Source organism: Capra hircus, chromosome 26 (genome assembly GCF_001704415.2).
Source record: "Capra hircus breed San Clemente chromosome 26, ASM170441v1, whole genome shotgun sequence".
NCBI classification, from domain to species: domain Eukaryota; kingdom Metazoa; phylum Chordata; class Mammalia; order Artiodactyla; family Bovidae; genus Capra; species Capra hircus.
In genome coordinates this window covers 35640762-35663029 of record NC_030833.1, presented here as the reverse complement: position 1 = coordinate 35663029, position 22268 = coordinate 35640762, and the positions used below count along the sequence as shown (strand labels likewise).

The window sequence follows — 22268 nt, the reverse complement described above, 5'->3', positions numbered from 1 at the left end:
GGGGTAGAGGGGTGCAGAGAAAATGGCCTGCATATTAGAAAAGTAGAGCAAACAGTATCTTCTCTGCTGTTTGGTAACAGCAAATTGCTGTCTGTCAGCAAAATTTTATCTCCTCAGTTGGAGATGTATTAAGGGAGAAAAGAGATGCAAGGAATGTCCCTCTGCCCTGCCACTCTCCTGAAATATGACGCAGTCAAAATGAATGACTTCTGTTTGCCAACACTGATGTGTAAGTAGCATTCATACAGTAAGGCTTTACCTCCAATTCAGAATGAACGAATTGTCCCTTTTTAAGTATGGGTGCTTGAACTCATTTAGCAGTTTTGTTCTGCTAAGAAACCTTTAGTATTGCTTTAAAGTTAAGAACTTTGATTGTCTTGGGAGATGGGAAAAAGGCGAGGGGAAAAGACAGACAAAGACAGTTTGTCTTTGGTTTGAAAAGCTAGTGAGGAGGAACTTATGCCCACATGTTTATGTGCACTGGGACCTCCACTTTCTCGGTCTCCTGATGGTGGATTGGGGCAGGTGGGGGGCAAAGGAATGGGTATGAGAAGAACAACAGAGTATGGGACATTTTTTAGTCTATTTTTGTAACTTTTCATTGTGTTTTCCCCTCAAGATTTGATAAACTGGTATTTTTCTTCCTAGGCTAGCAAGTAGAGGCCCATTTAGTCTGTAATGTCATTTTAATATCATTCTATATATTTGTAACAATATTTTAAAATTATTTTTCACTGAAGATGTATGCCATTTAGCTATGTTAATAGTTTTTTCATGGCAAGGGATAACCTGAAAACCCAATCCAAAACTTGTTAGTGGCATAAGAAATTATTGTGAAACATTATCTGATATCTTTTCTTTGCAGTTGGATACCTGTGGACTCATTTATTTTATGACAGTCTCAGAGTAACTAAATTTTACAGGATATGTTAATATAAGATATTTGACTTTGCTTTGTTTTTATGATTTAATGAGAATTTAAACTTCATTCTGGTCTTATTATAATATGGTACTATAATAAATATTATAAGCAGACTTTTTATTGTCAGAGTTATCTATTTGTTGTTTGCTTGTTTTACCCTTTGTGTACCTGCCAGTAATAGGAAGATTCTTCCGAAATTGCATCCATTGAAAGACCAACTGTTGTTTGGTTTAAAAAATTAGTATTCCTTGACTTTAATTTTGGAAGTTCAAAATATTCTTGTAAATTAATTTTTCACATAAACATATATATACATGCATAACATTTTTTAATGATTCAGAATAATTTCTAACAATATTTATTCAAAACTTTGTGTATATTTGGCATTTTGTCTGTGATTTGTAAAGGGTTCTGTTCGGTAACTTACAGAGATCTAATGTACAGTGTTGATATATATTTCACATGAGAATGTGTTTGGTTGTAATTACAGTATCTAATTGTAGGTAAAGGTTATAGAGACAACCACTCCCAAAAACTCCTTGTAAAACTCTGCGCATGAGTTTTCTGATCTGTCATTATCACTGTTCTCTGGTGTAATTGCATCTTACCATGCAATGTGGCCTTCTCATTCTTTTGCTCTGTCTGTATTCTCAGCCAGGTGACATTCTTTGACGCTATGCTTTACTGAGTTTGAAAAAATAATGGTTCTGTTCTTTTACTTTATGGTGCTTTAATTAATTATATATGTAACCCTGCAATTCTAGAGAATGAAAAGCTATTTTTTTCACTTTACAGGTACTACCTTGTTCATGCATTGTTGTGAGGAGAAAAGCAATTTATAGATTTTTAGATCTGAAACTGTTAAAGTTGTAGTTAAAGATTTCGTTCTTGTCAGTGATTGGAGTTGATGGTATCAATAGCTGTGAAAAACAAACAAAACTGCTTGTTCATTGTAGATTCCACCCTCCCGGCACCTGCCCCACCCACCGCCCTGCCTCCCTCCTCCCCCATCCCCATACCTGCAAGAGCTAATTGTTAGTGTGAAGGCTTCTGACTAAATAACTACCTCAATGTGATGAAGACACATTTATATATGGATGTAAATTGACTCTAAGAGGAATGCTTACAGTCCGAAATGTTTATCAACTTTGGCCCCAAGAAGTATGTCTAAGCTTGTGACAAAAGTGGACGCCTAAAGCTACAGGCAAAGGCGAACTTTATAGCTCCTTAGTGATAGATAAAGAATTTGAAATCTTTTAATTGGTTTAGTTAGAGCTCTCTAGTTACAAGGGAGTTCCAGTTGGTACATTAGGTTTATATAGCTTAATAAAAACTAGGGGTTTTTTTTGACATATACAAAAAAAATACATATGTAACAGATATGTGAATTATGTCTGGTATACATTGGTAAACCCTTTGTCCAATCTCAGCAACAGAACATTACCAACACTACTATTGAAAATATACTACCTTGTGAGTGTCTTTTTATCCTGCTCACCCCTAAGAGGTAGCAACTATCCTGAATTTCCTTGATGTTTTAAGGAATTATTTTTGCCCCATTTTTAAATTATTTTTATCATTTTTGAGCTTTATAAAAATGATACACTGTGTGAACTCTGCATCTTGCCCCACCCCTTGTCTTTCTTTTTAAACTCAACATTGTTTTTAAGATTCATCCATGTTGATCAATGTATCTTTGGCTCATTCTCATGGTGGAATAATATTCCATTTACTAACTAGCATAACTTAACTTTTCTGTTCTTCTGTCAGTGGATCTTTGAATTGTTAAAAGATTTTTGCTCTCTTGAACGTGTTGCCTTGAATGCTCTTTATATGTCTTCTAGTGCGCATGTCCATAGCATTCTTTGGAGTATGTAGCTAGAAGTACAATGCCTTCTACTTCTATACTACGCTAACGGTAGTGTACTGTATGTAACTGGAACAAATGTGATTGTACCAACATAAGTTCCTCACAGTGTTCCTTTCCCTCTACATTTGATACCATCATATTTCTTAGTTTTTGCCAGTCCAATATAAAATATTATTCTAGTTTTAGATTCCAGAAAATCAAGCAAAAATTTAATAATATGTATACATGGGAGGGCCTTCCCTGGTGGCTCAGAGGGTAAAGCGTCTGAAAGACCTAGGAAAACTGAGTAACTCTGGGCCTCTTCACTTTTTTAGAAGAATTTGAGAAAGATTGGTATTCTTCTTTAAATATTTGTTAGATTTTTCACCAGTGAAGTCATCCCTTGTTCAGCTCTTCTTTGTTAGGTTTTTGACTATTGAGTCAGTTGCCTCAACAGATTTTCTGTTTCTTGAGCCCGTTTTGGTAGTGTGTGTATTTCTAGGAGTTTTTCCATTTCATTTAAGTTAGTTGATTTGTTTGTGAACCGTTGTTCATAGTATTCATCTATACCCCTTATTGGTAGTAATATCCCCCTTTCATTTCTGCTTTTTGTAATTTTAATCTTCTCCTTTTTCTTAGTCTAGCTAGGAAATTGTCAACTTTGTTGATCTTTCCACAGAACTTGCTTAAAATTTTTTTCTATTGTTTTTCAATTCTCTTTTTCATTTTATCCACTCTAATCTTTATTATTTCCTTCCTTCTGCTAGCTTTGGGTTTCGTTTGCTCTTTTTTTTCTAGTTTTTTTTTCAGGTGTGCAGTTATATTATTGATATGAGGTATGGTTCTTTTTAAATATAGGTGTTTACAACTATAAACTTTCCTCTTAGCATTGCCTTTGCTGTATACCATAAGTTTTGATATGCTGTATATCTGTTTCAGTTCATCTTAGGTGTTTTCTAATTTATAATTTTTTGACTAATTTATTCAGTTATTGGTTATTTAAGACTGTGTTGTTTAGTTTCCCTATATTTGTGAATTATCCACTTTTCTTCCTGTTGTTTTATCTATATATCTATTTCCTTGACACACTTGTTTATATATTTATTTGGTGGGCGCTGGGTCTCACTGCGGCATACAGGGTCTCCGTTGCGCCATGTGGGATCTCTCACTGGGGCGCACAGGCTCTAGCTGTGGCACAGTGGCTCCGGGGCACGAGGGCTCAGGTGTGTGGTGCTCAGGATCAGCTGCTCCATGGCATGCGGGATCTTAGTTTCCCAACTGGGGACTGAACCTGTGTCCCCTGCATTGCAAGATGGATTCTTAACCACTGTAACAGTAGAGAAGTTCCTCTTGCTGTTACCGATTTATAATTTCATTTTATTCTGGTTGGAAAAGATACTTTGTATGTTTCTAATCTTTTAAAATTTATTAAAGCATTTATGCATTAACATATTGTTCATTCTGGAAAATATTTCATGTACCCTTAAGAATGTGTATCTTACTGTTGTTGAGTGGGATGCTCCGTATATGCCTGTTAGGTCTAACTTCAGTTCAGTTCAGTTCAGTCGCTCAGTCATGTCACAGCACGCCAGGCCTCCCTGTCCATCACCAACTCCCGGAGTTCGCTCAGACTAACTTCCATCGAGTCAGTGGTGCCATCCAGCCATCTCATCCTCTGTCGTCCTCTTCACCTCTTGCCCCCAATTGCTCCCAGCATCAGTCTTTTCCAATGAGTCAACTCTTCGCATGAGGTGGCCAAAATACTGGAGTTTCAGCTTCAGCATCATTCCCTCTAAAGAAATCCCAGGCTGATCTTCAGAATGGACTGGTTGGATCTCCTTGCAGTCCATGGGACTCTCAAGAGTCTTCTCCAACACCACAGTTCAAAAGCATCAATTCTTCGGCACTCAGCCTTCTTCACAGTCCAACTCTCACATCTGTACATGACCACTGGAAAAACCATAGCTTTGACTAGACGGACCTTTGTTGGCAAAGTAATGTCTCTGCTTTTCAATATGCTGTCTAGGTTGGTCATAACTTCTCTTGCAAGGAGTAAGCATCTTTTAATTTCATGGCTGCAGTCACCATCTGCAGTAATTTTGGAGCCCCCAAAAATAAAGTCTGACACTTTCCACTGTTTCCTCTTCTATTTGCCATGAAGTGATGGGACCAGATGCCATGATCTTAGTTTTCTGAATGTTGAGCTTTAAGCCAACTTTTTCACTCGCCTCTTTTACTTTCATCAAGAGGCTTTTTAGTTCCTCTTCACTTTCTGTCATAAAAGTGGTGTCATCTGCATATCTGAGGTTATTGATATTTCTTCTGGCAATCTTGATTCCAGCTGTGCTTCTTCCAGCCCAGCGTTTCTCATGATGTACTCTGCATATAAGTTAAATAAGCAGAGTGACAATATACAGCCTTGACATACTCCTTTTCCTATTTGGAACCAGTCTGTTGTTCCATGTCTAGTTGTAACTGTTGCTTCCTGACCTGCATATAGGTTTCTCAAGAGGCAGATCTAACTTACTTAATGTTTAAGTCTTCGATTTCTTTTTTGACCTGTCTGATTTTTTTTTTATTAAAACTGTGGTACTGAAGTCTCCAGTTATTGTTCACTTCAGTTCATTTCAGTTCAGTCGCTCAGTCGTGTCCTACTCTTTGCAACCCCATGAATCGCAGCATGCCAGGCCTCCCTGTCCATCATCAACTCCTGCAGTTCACTCAGACTCACATCCATCAAGTCAGTGATGCCATCCAGCCATCTCATCCTCTGTCGTCCCCTTCTCCTCCTGCCCCCAGTCCCTCCCAGCATCAGAGTCTTTTCCAGTGAGTCAACTCTTCACATGAGGTGGCCAAAGTACTGGAGTTTCAGCTTTAGCATCATTTCTTCCAAAGAAATCCCAGGGTTGATCTCCTTTAGAATGGACTGGTTGGATCTCCTTGCAGTCCAAAGGACTCTCAAGAGTCTTCTCCAACACCACAGTTCAGACGCATCAATTCTTTGGCGCTCAGCTTTCTTCAACAGTCCAACTCTCACATCCATACATGACCACTGGAAAAACCATTGCCTTGACTAGACGGACCTTTGTTGGCAAAGTAATGTCTCTGCTTTTCAATATGCTCTCTAGGTTGGTCGTAACTTTTCTTCCAAGGAGTAAGCGTCTTTTAATGTCATGGCTGCAGTCACCATCTGCAGTGATTTTGGATCCAGTTATTGTAGAACTGCCTATTCCTTCAGTATTGTCAATTTTTCTTCATGTATTTTTCTTCTGTTGTTAGGTGTGTGTATGTTTATAATTGGGCTGCCCTGGTGACTCAGTGGTAAAAGAATCCACCTGCTAATGCAGGAGATGCGGGTTTGATTCCTGTGAAGATCCCCTAGAGAAGGAAATGGCAATCCACTCAGTTCTTGCCTGGGAAATCTCATGGACAGAGGAGCCTGGTGGGTTACAGTCTGTGGGGTCGCCAAAGGATTGGGCACAACTTAGCTACTTAACGACAACAAAAATGTTTATAGTAGTTATATCTTCTTGCTGGATTAAACGTTTTTCCACAACACATGATGTTCTCTTCTGCTTCTTGTAACCTTTTTGACTTAACATCTATTTTATGTGACAATAATATAATCACTGCTGTTCTCTTTGATTACTATTTGCTTTCAATAAAATTTTCCATCTTTTTACTTTTAACCTCTTTGTATCTTTTAATCTAAAGTGAATATTTTATAGCCTGCTGTTAAGTCACTTCAGTTGTGTCTGACTCTCTGTGACTGAATGAACTGTAGCCTACCAGGCTTCTCTGTCCATGGAATACTCAAATAAAATTAAAAAAAAAAGAAAAAAAGAATACTGGAGTGGGTTGCCATGCCCTCCTCCTGCGGATCTTCCCAACCCAGGGATCAAACCCTCGTCTCTTCTATCTCCTGCATTGGCAGGCAGGTTCTTCACCACTGTGCCACCCAGGTAGACAACATACATAGTGTTTTTAATCCAGTCTGCCAGTCACTCTCCTTTTAATAAAAGAGTTTAATCAACTTCCCTGGAGAAGGAAATGGCAACACACTCCAGTATTCTTGCCTGGAGAATCCCATGGATGGAGGAGCTTGGTGGGCTACAGTCCACTGATTGCAAAGAGTCGGACACTACTGAGCGACTTCACTTTCACTTAATCAACTTATATTTAAATTCATTGTTGATGAGTAAGGATTTCTGTCATTTAGCTGTTTATTTTCTGTATGTCTTGTATATTTTTTTGTGCCTCAGTTCCTCCTTACCACTTTTTGTATTTAGTTGAATTTTTAGTGTACCATTTTGATTCTCTTATGTATATTTTAAAGTTATTTTCTAGTGGTAACTTTGGGGATTACAATTGACATCATAAACTTAAAGCAACCTGGTTTGAATTATACCAAATTAATTTCATTAGCATATAAACCAGTTCCATTAGTGCACTAATACTGTGCTAACTGTATACATCCCTGTACCTCCTCATTCATATTGTTACTGCCAGAGATTACATGTTTGTATGTTGTATGCCCAGTAACATAAATTTGTAAGTATTATTTTATGCATTTACCTTTTAAATCACATAGGAAAAATGGGGAGTTATAAATAGAAGAGTACAATAATACTGACTTTGACATTTACCTGTGTAAATAATTTTACCAGTGTTTTCTCATGGTTTTGAGCTACTTTTCACTTCATTCTGAAAAATTCTTGACACTTCTTGTAGGGCAGATCTGTTAGGAATGAGCATACTTAACTTGTTTGTCTAGAAATATCTTCATTTATCCTTTATTGTTGGATAGATTTTTGCTACATATAGAATTCTCAGCTGATAGTTTTTTTTTTTTTCCCCCCAGAACTTTAAATTATGTCAGCCTGACACTTTTGGCCCACAAGATGTCATATGAGAAATCAGGTGTTGATCTTATTGAAGATAGATTGTTTGTGATAGTTGCTTCTCTCTTGATGCTTGCAAAATTCTCTCTTTGTCTTTTGACAGTTTGACTATAATGTATCTTCGTGTATATCTCCTTGAATTCATTTTGCTTGGAGTTTGTTGAGCTTCTTGGATGTGTAGGTTTGTGTCTTCCATCATATTTGAAAAATTTTTAGCCATTCTTCAAAAATTGTTTCTGCCACCCCCCCTTTTTTTCCTCTTCTGCTTCTGGAACTCTTATAGCACATATGCTATTATACACCATAGTGTTGTACAGATTTATCAGGCTCTGCTCATTTTTATTCATTCTTTTTTCTTTGTGCTCTTGAGACTGAATAAGTTCAATTGTCTTATCGTCATGTTACATGCTGATATTTCCTTCTGCTTGCTGTAATCTGATGTTGAACTATTTTAATGAATTTTTAATTTTATTCTACTTTTCAGTTCCAGAATTTGTTTGGTTCCTATATATAATTGTCTCTAATGATATTCTCACTTTGTTCCCTGCTTGATTTCCTTTAATTCTTTGTTCATAGTTTTGGTTAGCTCATTGGGTATATTTATGACAGTTAATGTAACATGTTTGACTAGTAATCTCATTGTATCAACTTCCTTAGGAATGGTTTTTGCCAAATTCTTTCTCCTGTGATTGGTCTATACTTTGCTGTGTCTTTATGTGTATTATAATTCTTTTCTTGTTGAGACCTGGACACTCTGAGTATTATTATGTTGTAACTATGTAAATCTGTTTTCTCAGTTCTCAATGACTGCAGATTTTTGTTCATTGAAGACTAGAGCCATCTGTGTTATTTCCAAACTGTTTTTGCAAAGTGTGTAATCCTTTTTGTGTGTGGTCACAAGTTTCTGTTCTGTTATTTCCTGCAGTTAGCTGGTGGCCTGACTAAGATTTCCTTAAATATCTGCGTCAAAAAAAGTACCCTTTTTTAATGTTCTGATAGATACCACCAGTGGAAGCTGCTGCTGCTGCCTGTTCTAGAAACTATTCCTCCTGGAGCCAGCAGGCTGCTATCTCCACAGCTATAGGAGAGAGGGGCTCAGGAACAGTTGATGGTAGTTGGTTCAGCCATGCTCTTCACTTAGGGAAGATCAGCAGCCTCTCCTTTCATGCACTCCCTTGCTGGTTATAAATTTCTGAAAAGGTTCTGTAGTTCTGAAATGATTGATTCCAATTGCTCTTTCTGGCTCAAGTTTTACTTTGGTGGAGGGACTGACTTTTAGATCCTTCTACTTCTTCATTTTGCATCAGTGATAACTTTTGAAGTGCAAGTGTTTCAATTTAAGCTTGGTTCATCAGTTTTTCTTTCATAGATCATGCTTTTGATGTCTCATGCAAGAATTCTTTGTATAAACCTTGGTGTCAAAGGTCCTTCCCCTATGTTTAACATGTTGGATGGGAAACCTTGGTTGGAAGGTGTATAGGCAGGCCACATGGAGGCTTGTGGGGGAAGCATAGCTTGGTGAGAACTTTCTGGGGAGTACGAGTGAGCTGTGTGGGGCTTACAGAGAGAATTAGTGCATCAGTGCTGGCAGGAAGCCTTTGGGGTGCCAGTTTACATGTTAAGAGGACTACAGGAAAGCCATCTGCCAGTTGAGTTGCTGAGGCTGCAAGTTTGCTGATGGACTTGGGCACATGACTGAGCAGAATTCTACTGGATATCCTCACACCAAACCACTGACCCACCCTGCTTCAGCTGGAAACCACAGGAGACCAAAGCCCCTTTCTCCTGCAGTGTCCCTTCAGTGCTCTCTACTGAGAAAGTTTATTTTAAAAGGAGAAATGTTCATTTTAAAAGGAGAAATGCTCAAAGGAATTCCATGTTGTCACAGAGCATATACTGCAGGGTTCATAATGGAGCTACGAGGCAATAAATTGATGAGCAGCACACAAGGTATAAAATAGTATTTAAATTAATAGGCCATCCTTTGAGGCATGAAACTTTATTGTAAATATACCAGTCCTTCATGTAATCATTATTGAAAACTTAGATATTTTATGAAATAGAAAACTGAGTAACTATATATGGTCTCAGATGAAACTTCTAGAGTATCCTAAGTAGAAATTAGCGTAAATTGTCATCAAAAGTTATCAATTCACTTCCACTGCACACCCAGGAAAATGAGAGTATTTCTTTAGTATTGATTAACCCATATTTTATAGGAGTCCATTGATATCTTTCTAAACTTGAAAAATAGCCTTAACATTATGCATTAAAAATTTATCCCATTCTTATCACAATAATGTACTTTTAAGTATTTTTAATAATGTACTTTTAATGTATTTTGAGTATAGATAGACCAAGTTATTTGAGATTTCAAATACTTTGTGACTGTTTGTATATAAACATTTTAAATTTTCTTAGTGAATATTTATATCACAGCTTATATGAAGTGTTTATGTTCAGTTGGATTCACTGTACCTTTCTGATTAGTCTGTGGTACCCTGGCCTGCCATATTGATGTATACATATTTTGAATATCATTCCTGCTTACATGTACAAGATATACTTAATTTGGTTGGTAAGGGCATGGTGACTATAGGTAAAATCCTTGTTCCTTATGCAGATTTTTGTTTAGACTGTCAATGAGAAATAACTTTCTTACTAGGTTATATGTTGGCCCTTTTACAGTGAGCTTTTCTTGTGCCTAGGAAAAACAGTTTGAATATACATATATTATGGGGATAGGTTCAATAGATACTCGTTTATTTCAAGCACTAACAAGTTGTTACAGAGAATAATTAAGTAGTATTTTCCCACAAAAATTGTATGGCTTAATCCTTTACCTATTTTATACAAGTTCTCTGTAACTTTTTTGTTCTCAGATTTTTGGCTTTTCCTGTCGAGTATAATACATATATAGTCAATTCTAGTACACTTTGTAGCTAGTTCAAAGCAAATATTTACATTTTGTTTACATCTGCCATTTTTCAAGTAGTTCCCTGGTTACCAGAAGCACAATTCATGTAACTTTTCTGTATTTCAGAAACCTTTTCCCAAAAAGGACAAAAGAACTCAAATCAGTTGTACATAGTGCTCCTGGCTGGAAATTATTTGGTAAAGTCCCTCCCAGAGAGAATCTTCAGAAAACTTCCAAAATCATTCAGCAGGTAAGTACTAATATAGCCATGTGGTTTGTCTTGCTTTCCAAATATTCTCTTCTAGATTATCAACCATATTCTACTTTCATTCATTTTTTTTAACATACAACATTTTGTGACTATAGATATTTGTAGTAAATTTAAGTTTTTTTTAAAGCATGACATATATTTTCAATTATATTTTATGGTTGTAAAAATTATTTATAGTAGCAGAACACTGATTTTCTTTCCTAGTTATTCCTTGGATAGTGTCTTTTTTCTTTCTTTTTAAAAATTTTCTCAGTAAACCATTCTCACCACATACTGTGACTTCTAATTGAACATGGTAGCATTTGCAATGGCACAGATTTTATATATGATGGGTAGTTGTGAACGATGAAGCAATATAAAGTGAAAACTGAGTAGATTTTGAGGTTGAAAATTTCCTTGGTCATTTTCTGGTTTTCTACCAAGGACTTTGTGAGATGGGTGGGTATATATTCTGTTTCTAGTAATTTAGGAGCCAGTTCTTCTGTTACCTCTCTTAATACCCATATTCTTGAGTTCTTAAGAATTTCATGTCTTACTTGACTTCTTAGCTTGTGCTTCTCAGTAATAGGAGATCAGTGAGACTGGACAACAGTGAGACTCTTTTATCAGTTTGTGGCATTTTTAAGTTCAGAGAAGTTACTCCTCAGAAGGAGATAAAATGATAAATTTCTTATTTATCTCATTCCAATTGTAGTTTATCAAATTTAGCACATCCAGCATTTATAAAAATAATCACCATGAAAACAATAATCGTCATCTAAATTGGAAAAATATTTTCCTTTAAGGATTTAATAGTGTTCTTTTTATTGCTGAAAAGAAAAACTGGTTTCTTAAGTAAATAACATAATTTTTATATCTTTAATAGCATTTGTTATAGTTAATTTCATTTTCAAGTAATTAAAATATTGACTAATTTATATGCTGCTCAGACTTAACACTAAAGTGCTATGATTCCAAAGCTGTGTGCCGAGGTCACCCCATGTGCTACAGCAGCTAATGCTGATGGGAACCATGGCAAACTCAGTAATACTCTTCCACCATTTGTTGGATACGGTGCTGCCTGATAGCTTGAGGTAGTACACAGTTTTAACATAAAATGGAAATATATTACTTTCTGTGACATTGTGTCTTTGTGAATCTGGTTTCTCTGAGTTTGCTGTGGTAAAAATCAGATACTGTGCAAAAATCAGTGTGAAACAGGAAATGAAGGTGATGGTGTCCAGTCTTATTTCAAGATTTGTGAAATTGTACGCTGCACAAAAGACACACAGCCCCAATTAGTGATTAATTGTGGTTATTTAAGAATGCAATAAAGCTTTCTTTTAATTTATGTGTATTTTTTTCAAATGGCTACTAAGTACTGGGACATAACTACTCATTAAACAGAATAATTGGGTATTTCTGTTGGTTTAAGGGGTGCCAGTAATAATTACTGAGGCACTAAGTTTGCTGTTAATCCAATAAAGTTTGAGAATCTTTGCTTTCTGGACATCTTAAATTTTAACTCTTTTTTTTTTTTTTTGTAAAGTCTAAAAGTAACCTCTCTTGTCTAGAGTTTTTCAGAAGACCAAGTTCGCCCTCTAGAGGCAAAAACAGTGGTCTTGCTATTGAAGGTTTGTATTCTTGACTTTATGGTAGTTTACCTGAAATATGCATGTGCATATAGTATTTTAATATCTTTATGTAAACTAACATTCTGTGATATTTTCTTACTGTAGGTCTCTAATTGCTAGTGGATAATTATCTGTTTACTGATGTGCCATTGCCTTTAATCTGCTGTTTTCATTTTGGAGTGCCAAGGCCTCACGTTTTCTTTCCTTTTTATACATATGTTGTTTGAAAATTTGATGAGTGGTCAGGAAAAGAACAAGTCTTATTTTTATATGGGAAGAAAGAGTGGAATTGAAATGCATCTTCTACAGTCCCTTTCTGGCCGTTTATTGATTACACGGTTACATATTGATTATTGGTTACATGTTGATTTCTCCCAGCTGCTGCTTTTAATTTTTGAGTGTTCTGGTGTGTGTAGGGACTGGTGTGTATTTTGGTGCCTTGTTCATGCTTCTGTTTGTTTTCTGGGAGCCGTGATGGACAGCAAAGTCATTGTTCCTCTGACTGTTTTCTACCCTCTAAAATGTGTCTGTTTCACCATGTGATGAAATATGTTTGTGCTTTCTCTTTTACTACAGTTTGTGTCCTATACCCCATCCCCCATTTGTCTCATTTTGTTATTCTCTTTCCTGCAATTGTCATTTTAAAAATGGGCATGATTTTCTTTTATTAGTAATGATAAAGCTACAACTTTCTGTTCCCACTTGAAAACAGTTTGTTTTACAGTCCTAATTTCTAAACTCTGTAAAACATTATCAGCATAAAACTACATTTGAGATCTTTGACTATGTTCACATGTAAAATGTGTTTTGTGTTTAGAATCAGAATTTAAAATAATGTAAGAGTAAAACCATGAAGAGTGTTCAGACACATCTGTCATGTTTTAGGATAAGGTTTTAAGCTGTTACGGCTATAGAAAATGACGGTAGCTAGTATTCCACTGTAAAACTGCCTGAAAAAGTGAGGCAGTGCTAAGGAAAAAATAGATTCCTCTGATCTTTCTTAAGATGCATCACTTGCTTCAAGAAGGGCAAAACTGTAAGATTCGTTAGAATATTAGAGTGGTAGTAGTATTTTATAGGATAATTATTTCATTAAGCAGATATCCAAAAAGGAGTTGCCGTATTCTTAAGGATGAGTATATGTTTGGGGACTAGAAATTTTTTCTAATGGAAAGACACTTATAAGATTATAAACTTAACTAAACTACTTTGAATTACAGCCTTTTTATCTATTAATTGTTAATTGCACAAATAGCACATGATTATATTCTCTATAAAATATAAAACATTATAGGAAGGTATATCTCATTTTACTTTTCCCTTCACAGTTTTAAGCCTTTTAAAATGCAATTTTTGTGTAGAAAACATAGTTATTTTCATGTGTATATATTTTTATATTATATATTTTTTTTCCCTAAGAACAAAATGTTACGGTATATAAAACTTTTTGCCGTCTTTTAAGTGTTTTGTATCTATAGTTTTTCAGAGATACATGAAGTTCAAAAGTGAAGGATACTTGTAGGTTAAATATTTTGTAAAGTTATTAAAGGTTTGATCAATTTTAGGACTTTCCATGTTAATAATAAAGACGTATAAAAATCATTTTAGGATTATAGCAAAATCAGAGTGACTCAAGTTTGGCATTTAACTTGACAGTCAGTCCCCAAATCATACGAATATTCGTAATATTATTTTATGAGGATTATCACATGTGTTCTCTTGCAGGTGTGAAATTCCTGCTTGTGGCCATCTGAACCAGTTGGTGAGCCATGTTAAAAATCGCATCTATTAATTATAAATAGTATTTCAGTTATATTGTAGTTCAATTGACCTAAGTTTTTGGTTTTTCTAAATTAATAGGCTGAAGTTGGAATACAGCTACAGAGTTTGTCTTATGACCCCCAAACTGCAAGTGAGAATTATTTCAAATGCGCCATGTTATGTGTAATTGTAACATGATTGCATACTAGATCGAATATAGTCTATGTCAAACTCAGTCTTTCAGTAGAAAGTAACTTTTTGCTTGGCACTATTTTTGTATTGGCGTCTTTTTCATTATGAATAGGTGAGATTATAGTACTTAGATGATGCTTCATGTTTTTCATCACTCATGTCTTTTTCTGAGTGGTGTTTTAGTAGAGTGTTTGAATCACTTTCAAACACTATCTTTTGACAGGCAAGGAAAAAAGTTTTAAGACTCCGTTTCTTAATCTGAGCATTTCAAATTGTCTAAAATAGAATAGGTCATGGACTTACCTAGCAGTCCAGTGGTTAAGACGCCTCACTTCCATTGCAAGGAGCTCATGTTTGTCCCCTGGTTGGGGAACTAAGATCCCACATGCCGTGCAGCGAGACCAAAAAATAGAAGAAAAAATAAAGGAGAATAGGTCACTCTCCTCAATTAAGCCTTTGACTTTAGGAACAGTAAGTAGCATTGTGGAAAGGACTAGAATACACATACTTTGTGAGCACTAATTATGTTACACTTTGTAAGGGTAGAGCATAGTTTCTGGTTACTAACATTATTGGTTTATGTAGTTAGGATACTTGAAAAGTTTGTTGATTTTAGTTATGCTTAAATATAGATACCTTCAGTATAAAATTTGAGTGAGCACTGCAATAAATGAACTGCTTCATTGTTGCTAAATTGTGAAGGGTCTGAACTATGTTCAGAATTTGTTTTTGATAAGTCCCTAGAAGTGTTACACACTTGCATGTTCCTTCATCTTTATTTACCTAATGTATTGTCACCTTGAAAAGGAAGTGAATAATTACCTTTCTAGCCACACACATGTTCCTTATTTATAGTTAATGATAAATTGCTGTGTCTTTCCTATGTATCAATAAGTTCTGATTTCATAAATGTTGATTTCTGTGGCCTGAAGATTGAGAGAGGACTTTGGACCAGCTCTGGGCCTGTGCTCCTGGGAGAGGGGAGAAGCATGAACCTTAAGAAAGAAGGTTAAATTAGTTAAAAAATGAAAAGAATAATAATAATAAGTTCTCATAAATTGAACAGAGCAGAATTTGGGGGATTTTTTTTTTTTATTGTTAAAGACAGAGACTTGGAAAAGAGTTGCAATTTGAAAATACTCTTACTTGTTATTTGATTCCAAACATATAATTCAAGCATCAAAGTAGAAGTTATATTCCTTCTGTCATGATGTCAGACTTATAATTATGTTAGGCTTCAGATTACACTAAACAAACAAAATTGTATTAATAGCTTATGTTAATAACAAATGAAATTTGTTAAGACACTGCTGTATGCCAGAGGATGATGAAATGCTTTGCCCTAGGTTTCAGTTAAACTTGAATTATGGGATGCATTTTATTTCTTCTAATTCACAGATCCTAGAATCAGCCACTAAAGGTATCCTAATTGGCTATCCCCTCTACTACAAGCATGATGATTTCCCTGGCTTTTGGATCCAATTGTGTAAAATTGTCTTTATCTTGGGTAGACATGTTCTTAAGGTGATAGAGATGTCCACATGGGGAGTTTCTTCCATTTCTGAAACATTATTCTGGCTGTCTATAAATGGCTGCCATAAGATAGAATCATGAGGGTTTACATACTGACACAGATTTAACACTAACCCCTTTAGGAGTAGTGTTCTCACTGTGTGCTGAAACTCAAAAGTCAAGTCAGTGTATATGCATCAAGCTTATTTTGGCTTTCCCATTGTCTAAAAATGAGAAGCTCCTATTTTATTCTTCCTTTTCCCCAGACCTCATATTTTACTTTAAGAAGGTGGTCAAAGACTCCTGCCACCCTCCCTTTGAACCCTAGACTTATCTTTTCTCATATCCCTCTCCTAGTACATTCTTTTTCTGGTGAGTCCTTTAGCTATAGAGCCTAAGACATCAAAATGTTGTAGGATACCATTCTGTGACCAGCTTATTGTGTGACTTCATATTAGCAAGCTCTAAATCTTTTCTCTGGTAGAATTTGAAGGACAAAATTCTTTAATTGATCCTAGATTCTTCTCTAAGTTTGTCCGGCTTTCATTTTAAAGAATGTGTAATTTATTCAACAGACATTGACTGTATGATGAAATAGGCATGGTTTAGGTTCTTGAGAAATAGATTATTAATATGAGTCCTAGCTTTTCTGTTATTCTAGTATAACTGTGGGAAGGAGGGGAAAGATTCATATATGGTTCTCATATAGTATAGTGAGTGCTGTAGTTGTGAACAAAGTATGGGAATAGAGATGAAAGAGTGATTAATTCTACTCAGGATTACATGCAGTTTGTGTTCTGAAATATACTCGTAGGAGTTCACTAGGTAGACAAGATGGGGAAAGCCATTCCAGATAGATGGCTGAAACCTGAATGAGCAAGCAGGAATGCACTCAGCATTAGGTCAGAAAGAGTCTGCCTTCAGTGCAGGAGACCCAGGTTCAATCCCTGGGTGGGGAAGATCCCCTGGAGAAGGAAATGGCAACCCACTCCAGTATTCTTGCCTGGAAAATCCTATGAAAAGAGAAGCCTGGTGTGCTACAGTCCATGTAGTTGCAAAGAGTTGGACAACACTGAGCGACTGAGCAGGGAAGAGGTGAAGGTCATTAGCCACAGGTTAGAGAGTTGGTCTTAACCAAAATACTTTCAGTGCTGAGACATCAAATTCATATGTTAGAAAAATTCTGAAGGCTTTATAGAAACTAGAAAAGAGTGAGATTGCAAAGGATTTTGAGATTTGTTGTAGTAGTCTATGATTCTTGTTCTCAAACACAGTGGATTACCTAGGGAATGAGTTAAAAATACAGTTTCCTCAACCCCATACTTTGAGTTCTTAATGTCAATTTTGTGTTTTTCAATTCTTATGTTTCTAGTTGTTTCTTTTTCAAATCTGCTATATCACTTTTTGCAGTTTACAGTTCCCTGCTGAAATTTCAAGCTTGGCCTTTATCTCCTTAAACATAGTAAGTATAGTTTTTCATAGCCTGTGTCTGATAATTTCAATGTCTGGAAATTCTATAGGTCTGTTTATTTTGAATATTGATTCTGCTAGTTTTTGTTAGTGGATGCTATTTTATTTCTGTGTGTGCTTTGTTACCTTTGCTTGGGTGCTGGATGTAATATTTGAAATATTATATGTAGAAAGCAATTTGAAGTACATCTTGTTTGCTTCCAAGTTTTAGCAATAGTGAATAAAGTTGCTATAAACATCTATGTGTTAAGTATTTTTGTGGGTGTAAGTTTTCATTTCTTTTGGGTAAATACCAAGGAGCCTGGTTGCTGAATCATATGGTATTTTAGTTTTATAAGAAACAGCCAAACTGTCTTCCAAAGTAACTGTACCATTTTGCATTCCTACCAAGCAGTGAATGAGCATTTCTTTTGTTCCACATCCTCACCAGTATTTGGTGGTTATCATTTTTCTGAATTTTGACCATTCTAGTAGGTATGTAGTAGTATCTGATTGTTATTTTAATTCACAATTGACATATGAATAGAACATATTACTTATCATCTGCATATCTTATTTAGTGAGGTGTCTTTTCTGATCATTTTTGATTGGATTGTTCATTTTCTTATAATAAAAACAGAACTCAGTAGAATTTTAAGAGTTCTTCATGTATTTCGTATAGCAGTCCTTCATCAGATGTATCTTTTACAAGTATTTCCTCCCAGTCTATGTTTTCTCATTCTCTTGACAGTGTCTTTCACAGAGCAGTGGTTTTTAATTTTTATCAAGTCCTGCTTCTCAATTTTTGTTCATGAATTATGCCTTTGGTGTTATATCTAAATAAAGTCATCACCATACCAAAAGTAATCTAGGTTTTCTCCTGTCTTATCTTCTGGTAGTTTTATAGTTTTTTGTTTTATATTTAGGTCTATAATCCGTTTTGAGTTAGTATCTGTGAAGAGTGTAATTTCTGTGTCTAAATCCTTTTTTCTTGCATGTGGATGTCCACTTGTTCCACACCATTTGTTGAAGAGACTACCTTTGCTTCGTTTTATTGCTGCTTTGTCAAAGATTGGTTGACTGTGTGTATGTGGAATTGTTTTCAGCTGTTCTGTTCCACTGTCTAGTCCTTTGTCAATGCTGCATTGTATTGATTACTGTAGTTTCATATTAAGTCCTGAAGTCAGGTAATGTTTGTCCTCCAACTTTCTTCTTCTTCGATACTGAGTTTGGTATTCTGGGTCTTTTGCCTCTACATATAAACATTTTTTTTTTTAACTGTTCTTTCAGATTTTGTATATAGATGGCATCTGCAAGCAAAAGCAGTTTTATTGTTTTCTTTTCCAATCAGTATACCTTGTATTTCCTTGTCTTGTTGCATTAGCTAAGACTTTTCACAATGTTGACAAGAAGTAGTGGGAGGGGACATCCCTTGCTTTGTTCTTAGTGGGAAAACTTCAAGTTTCTCACCGTTAGATATAGTATTAGCTTTGGGTTGTTTTGTAAATGTTCTTTATCAAGAAAGGAATGACACTTTTATTCCTACTTTAATGAGAATTTTTGTTATGAATGAGTTGACTTTTCCTACTTGATCTTGGCATATAATCCTTTTTATACATTATTTGATTTGATTTGCTAATATTTCATTGAGGATGTTTGCATCTGTGTTTCTGAGATGTATTGATGAGGGTTTTCTTTTAATGTCTTTGCCTGTTTTAATATTAGGGTAATGCTGGCCTCATTGATTAAATTAGTAAGTATTCTCTTTGCTTCTATATTTTGGAAGAGATCATAGGAAATTGGTATAATTTGTTCCTTAAATGTTTCTTAAAATCTGCCCATGAACTCATCGGAGCCAGGAGCTGTCTCTTTTGGAAAGTGATTGTCAATGCAGTTCTCTTTGTCCTTCTTTCCCTCCTTCACTCCCTCCCTTTCTCCCTTACTTTTCTTTTCATTTTTCACAGCTTTTTTGAGGATATAATTGTTGATTGAATTTTTAAAATAGATAGCAGGACTGTTCAGGTCATCTCTTTCTCCTGTTTTAACAGATTATGTCTTTAAGGAATTTATCCATTTCATCTAAGTTATCAAATTTTGGGGCATATGATCGTTCATAATATATCTTTCAGTTCAGTTCAGTCGCTCCGTTGTGTCCGACTCTTTGCGACCCTATGAACTGCAGCACGCCAGGCCTCCCTGTCCATCACCAACTCCCGGAGTTCACTCAAACTCATGTCCATTGAGTCGGTGATGCCATCCAGCGATCTCATCCTCTGTCGTCCCCTTCTTCTGCTCCCAATCCCTCCCACCATCAGAGTCTTTTCCAGCGAGTCAGCTCTTCGCATGAGGTGGCCAAAGTACTGGAGTTTCAGCTTTAGCATCATTCCTTCCAAAGGACACCCAGGACTGATCTCCTTTAGAGTGGACTGGTTGGATCTCCTTGCAGTCCAAGGGACTCTCAAGAGTCTTCTCCAACACCACAGTTCAAAAGCATCAATTCTTCGGCGCTCAGCTTTCTTTAACATACATCAAATCTGTAGTGATCCCCCTCTTTCATTTATGATATTTGTAGTTTGTATCTGCTTTCTCTCTCCCTCTCTCCCTTCCTTCCTCCCTTTATCCTAGAGCTTGCAATATGCATTTACAACTAATATAAACCCATTTAAAAATAATGTTTACCACTTCACAGTGCTGCAAGTACTTCATAACATCAAAATATTCCTAACTGCTTCCTTCCATCCTTTGTATGTTTGCTGTCATTCATTTCATTTACACATGAGCATGCTCACATACACATACACACAACCATATGTAACTGAATATATCATTATTATTTTGAACAAGCTGTTATCTGTTGGACCAGTTAAGGCTAGTAAAAATAGAATTTTTATTTTACTTTCATGTATTTCTTTCTGTTTCTTTTATGTAAATAAAAATTTCTGAGGTGTCCCTTTCCCTCTCTCTGAAGAGCTTCTCTCAACATTTCTTGCAAGGCAGATATCTGTTGGCAACAAATTCTCTCAACTTTTGTTAGCTTGGGAAAGTCTTTTTCTTCTTTTTTTTTGAAGGCTAATTTCATAGGGTGCAGAACGTCTCTGTAAATTGTTATCTTTGCTTTTGTGTAGCGAGGTTTTTTCACCTCTGGCTTCTTTCAAGATTTATTAAAATCTTTGATTTTCCGCAATTGGCCGTCTACTCCAGTATTCTTGCCTGGGAAATCCAATGGACGGAGGAGTCCCTGGGCTCACATAGAGTCAGACGCGACTGAGCGATTGTCACACTAACACACTTTCTGCAAGTTAAGTATGATTTGCCTAGGGGTAGTTATTTGGGCATCTATACCGCTTTGGGTTCTGAGCTTTCTGATCTGTAGTTTGCTGTTGACATTAATTTATAGAAATTCCTGGTTATCGTTCCTTCAAATGTTGCTTCTGTTCCATTTTCTCTCTCTTCTTTTGGTAGTCCCATTGCACGTGTATTGCATCTTTTGTAGTTGTCCCACAGTACTTGGATATTCTGTTCTCTGTTTCTCGGTCTTTGTTCTCTTTTTCAGTTTTGGAGGTTTCCAATGAGGGATCCTCTAGTTCAAGGTTTCTTTCCCCAACTGTTTGCCTCTACTCAATCAGAGGCTTTCTCTGTTTCTCTTTTAGTTAGTTTTTTTTTTTTTTAAATTTCTAGCATTTCTTTTTCATTCTTTCTTAGAATTTCCATTTCTCTGCTTCCATTATTCATCAATTCTTACATGTTGTCTACTTTTCCCATTAAAGCTCTTAGTACACTAATAGTATTAAAAAATTCCTTGTTTATAAGTCCAACATTGTTACCATATTGACTGTGGTTCTGATGTGTTCAATCTCCTTGAACTGTGTTTTTTGCTTTTTAGTATGTCTTATAATTTTTTGTTGAAGAGTGGATGTGATGGGCTGAGTAAAAGGAACTTTAGTAAATGGACCCGAGTGATGTAGTGGTTAGGTGTGGGAGGAGGGAAAGTGTTGCATCCTCCTGTGGTTAGTTCTCAGTCTTTTGGTGGTCCTGTGCCTTCAGACTGTGCACTTCACCAGTGCACAGGCGCTTCTCAGTCCCTCTACCCTCTTAGGTGGGAGAGGTGGGCCGGAGTTGGACATGTTCCTTTCCCCAGATAGGTTAGGCTCTGATAAGACCGCAATAGGTTTAGGCTCTGGTGAAACAGTTTTTCCTGAGAGCAAGCTTTGTTAAGAACAGATTGCTCTAATGTATTTAAAAATAGGTCCTTTCCCCCTCCTACTGTCACAAGCACAAGGGCCTTTTTCTCTGACGTTCACTGTGAGGACCTGATAGAGTTCCTGGAGGTAAAACTTGCTGAAGTGTGTGGGGCTGGGGTCTCTCGGAGTCTTAGCTTTCAGACATGTGCGCATTGAGCCTCTAGCAATTTGTCAGGTACAGTTCAGGTTTTCCTACCCTGGCATTGGTTCCCACAGAGGTTTCTTCAGGAGTTTCTACCCTGGTAAATTGTGATCCTCGACATCTGTCTACCTATTTCTCTAATTCTGTGGCAGCAGTTTGCCCTGTGACCTCATTTCTCTGAGGAATTTAAGAAGAGTTGTTGATTTTTATTATTTGTTCAGCTTTTTACTTACTAGAATAGGTAGGCAACTTTTAAGCTTCTACATGCTGGAGCAGAAAAACAAAGTTGAAATACTAATATTTTGTTAAGAATTTTTGCTTCTATTTTAATTTGAGATATTGGTCTATAATTTTCTTTTACTATTTTTGTCTGATTTTGGTATTGGGGTAATGCTGGAATCATTGAATAATGGAGAGCTGTTTCTTCCCTCTCTCTATTCTAAAAGAATTTGTGTAGAATTAATATTTTTTCTTCCTTAAATGTTTGGTGGAACTTGG

The 22268-nt window shown here is 36.1% G+C and overlaps 1 protein-coding gene across 2 annotated transcripts in view; it reads left to right on the top strand.

Annotated features, from left to right (window-relative positions):
* Nucleotides 1–22268, top strand: part of TBC1D12 (TBC1 domain family member 12) — a 95638-nt gene that overhangs the window by 32998 nt on the left and 40372 nt on the right. The window contains exon 2 of one of the 2 annotated variants that reach the window (XM_018041553.1): nucleotides 10716–10839. In XM_018041553.1, coding sequence (XP_017897042.1) covers nucleotides 10716–10839 — 124 coding nt within the window. Of the gene's footprint in view, nucleotides 1–10715; nucleotides 10840–17353; nucleotides 17401–22268 lie in introns of those variants that run through there. The other variant, XM_018041554.1, reaches the window with a different exon arrangement.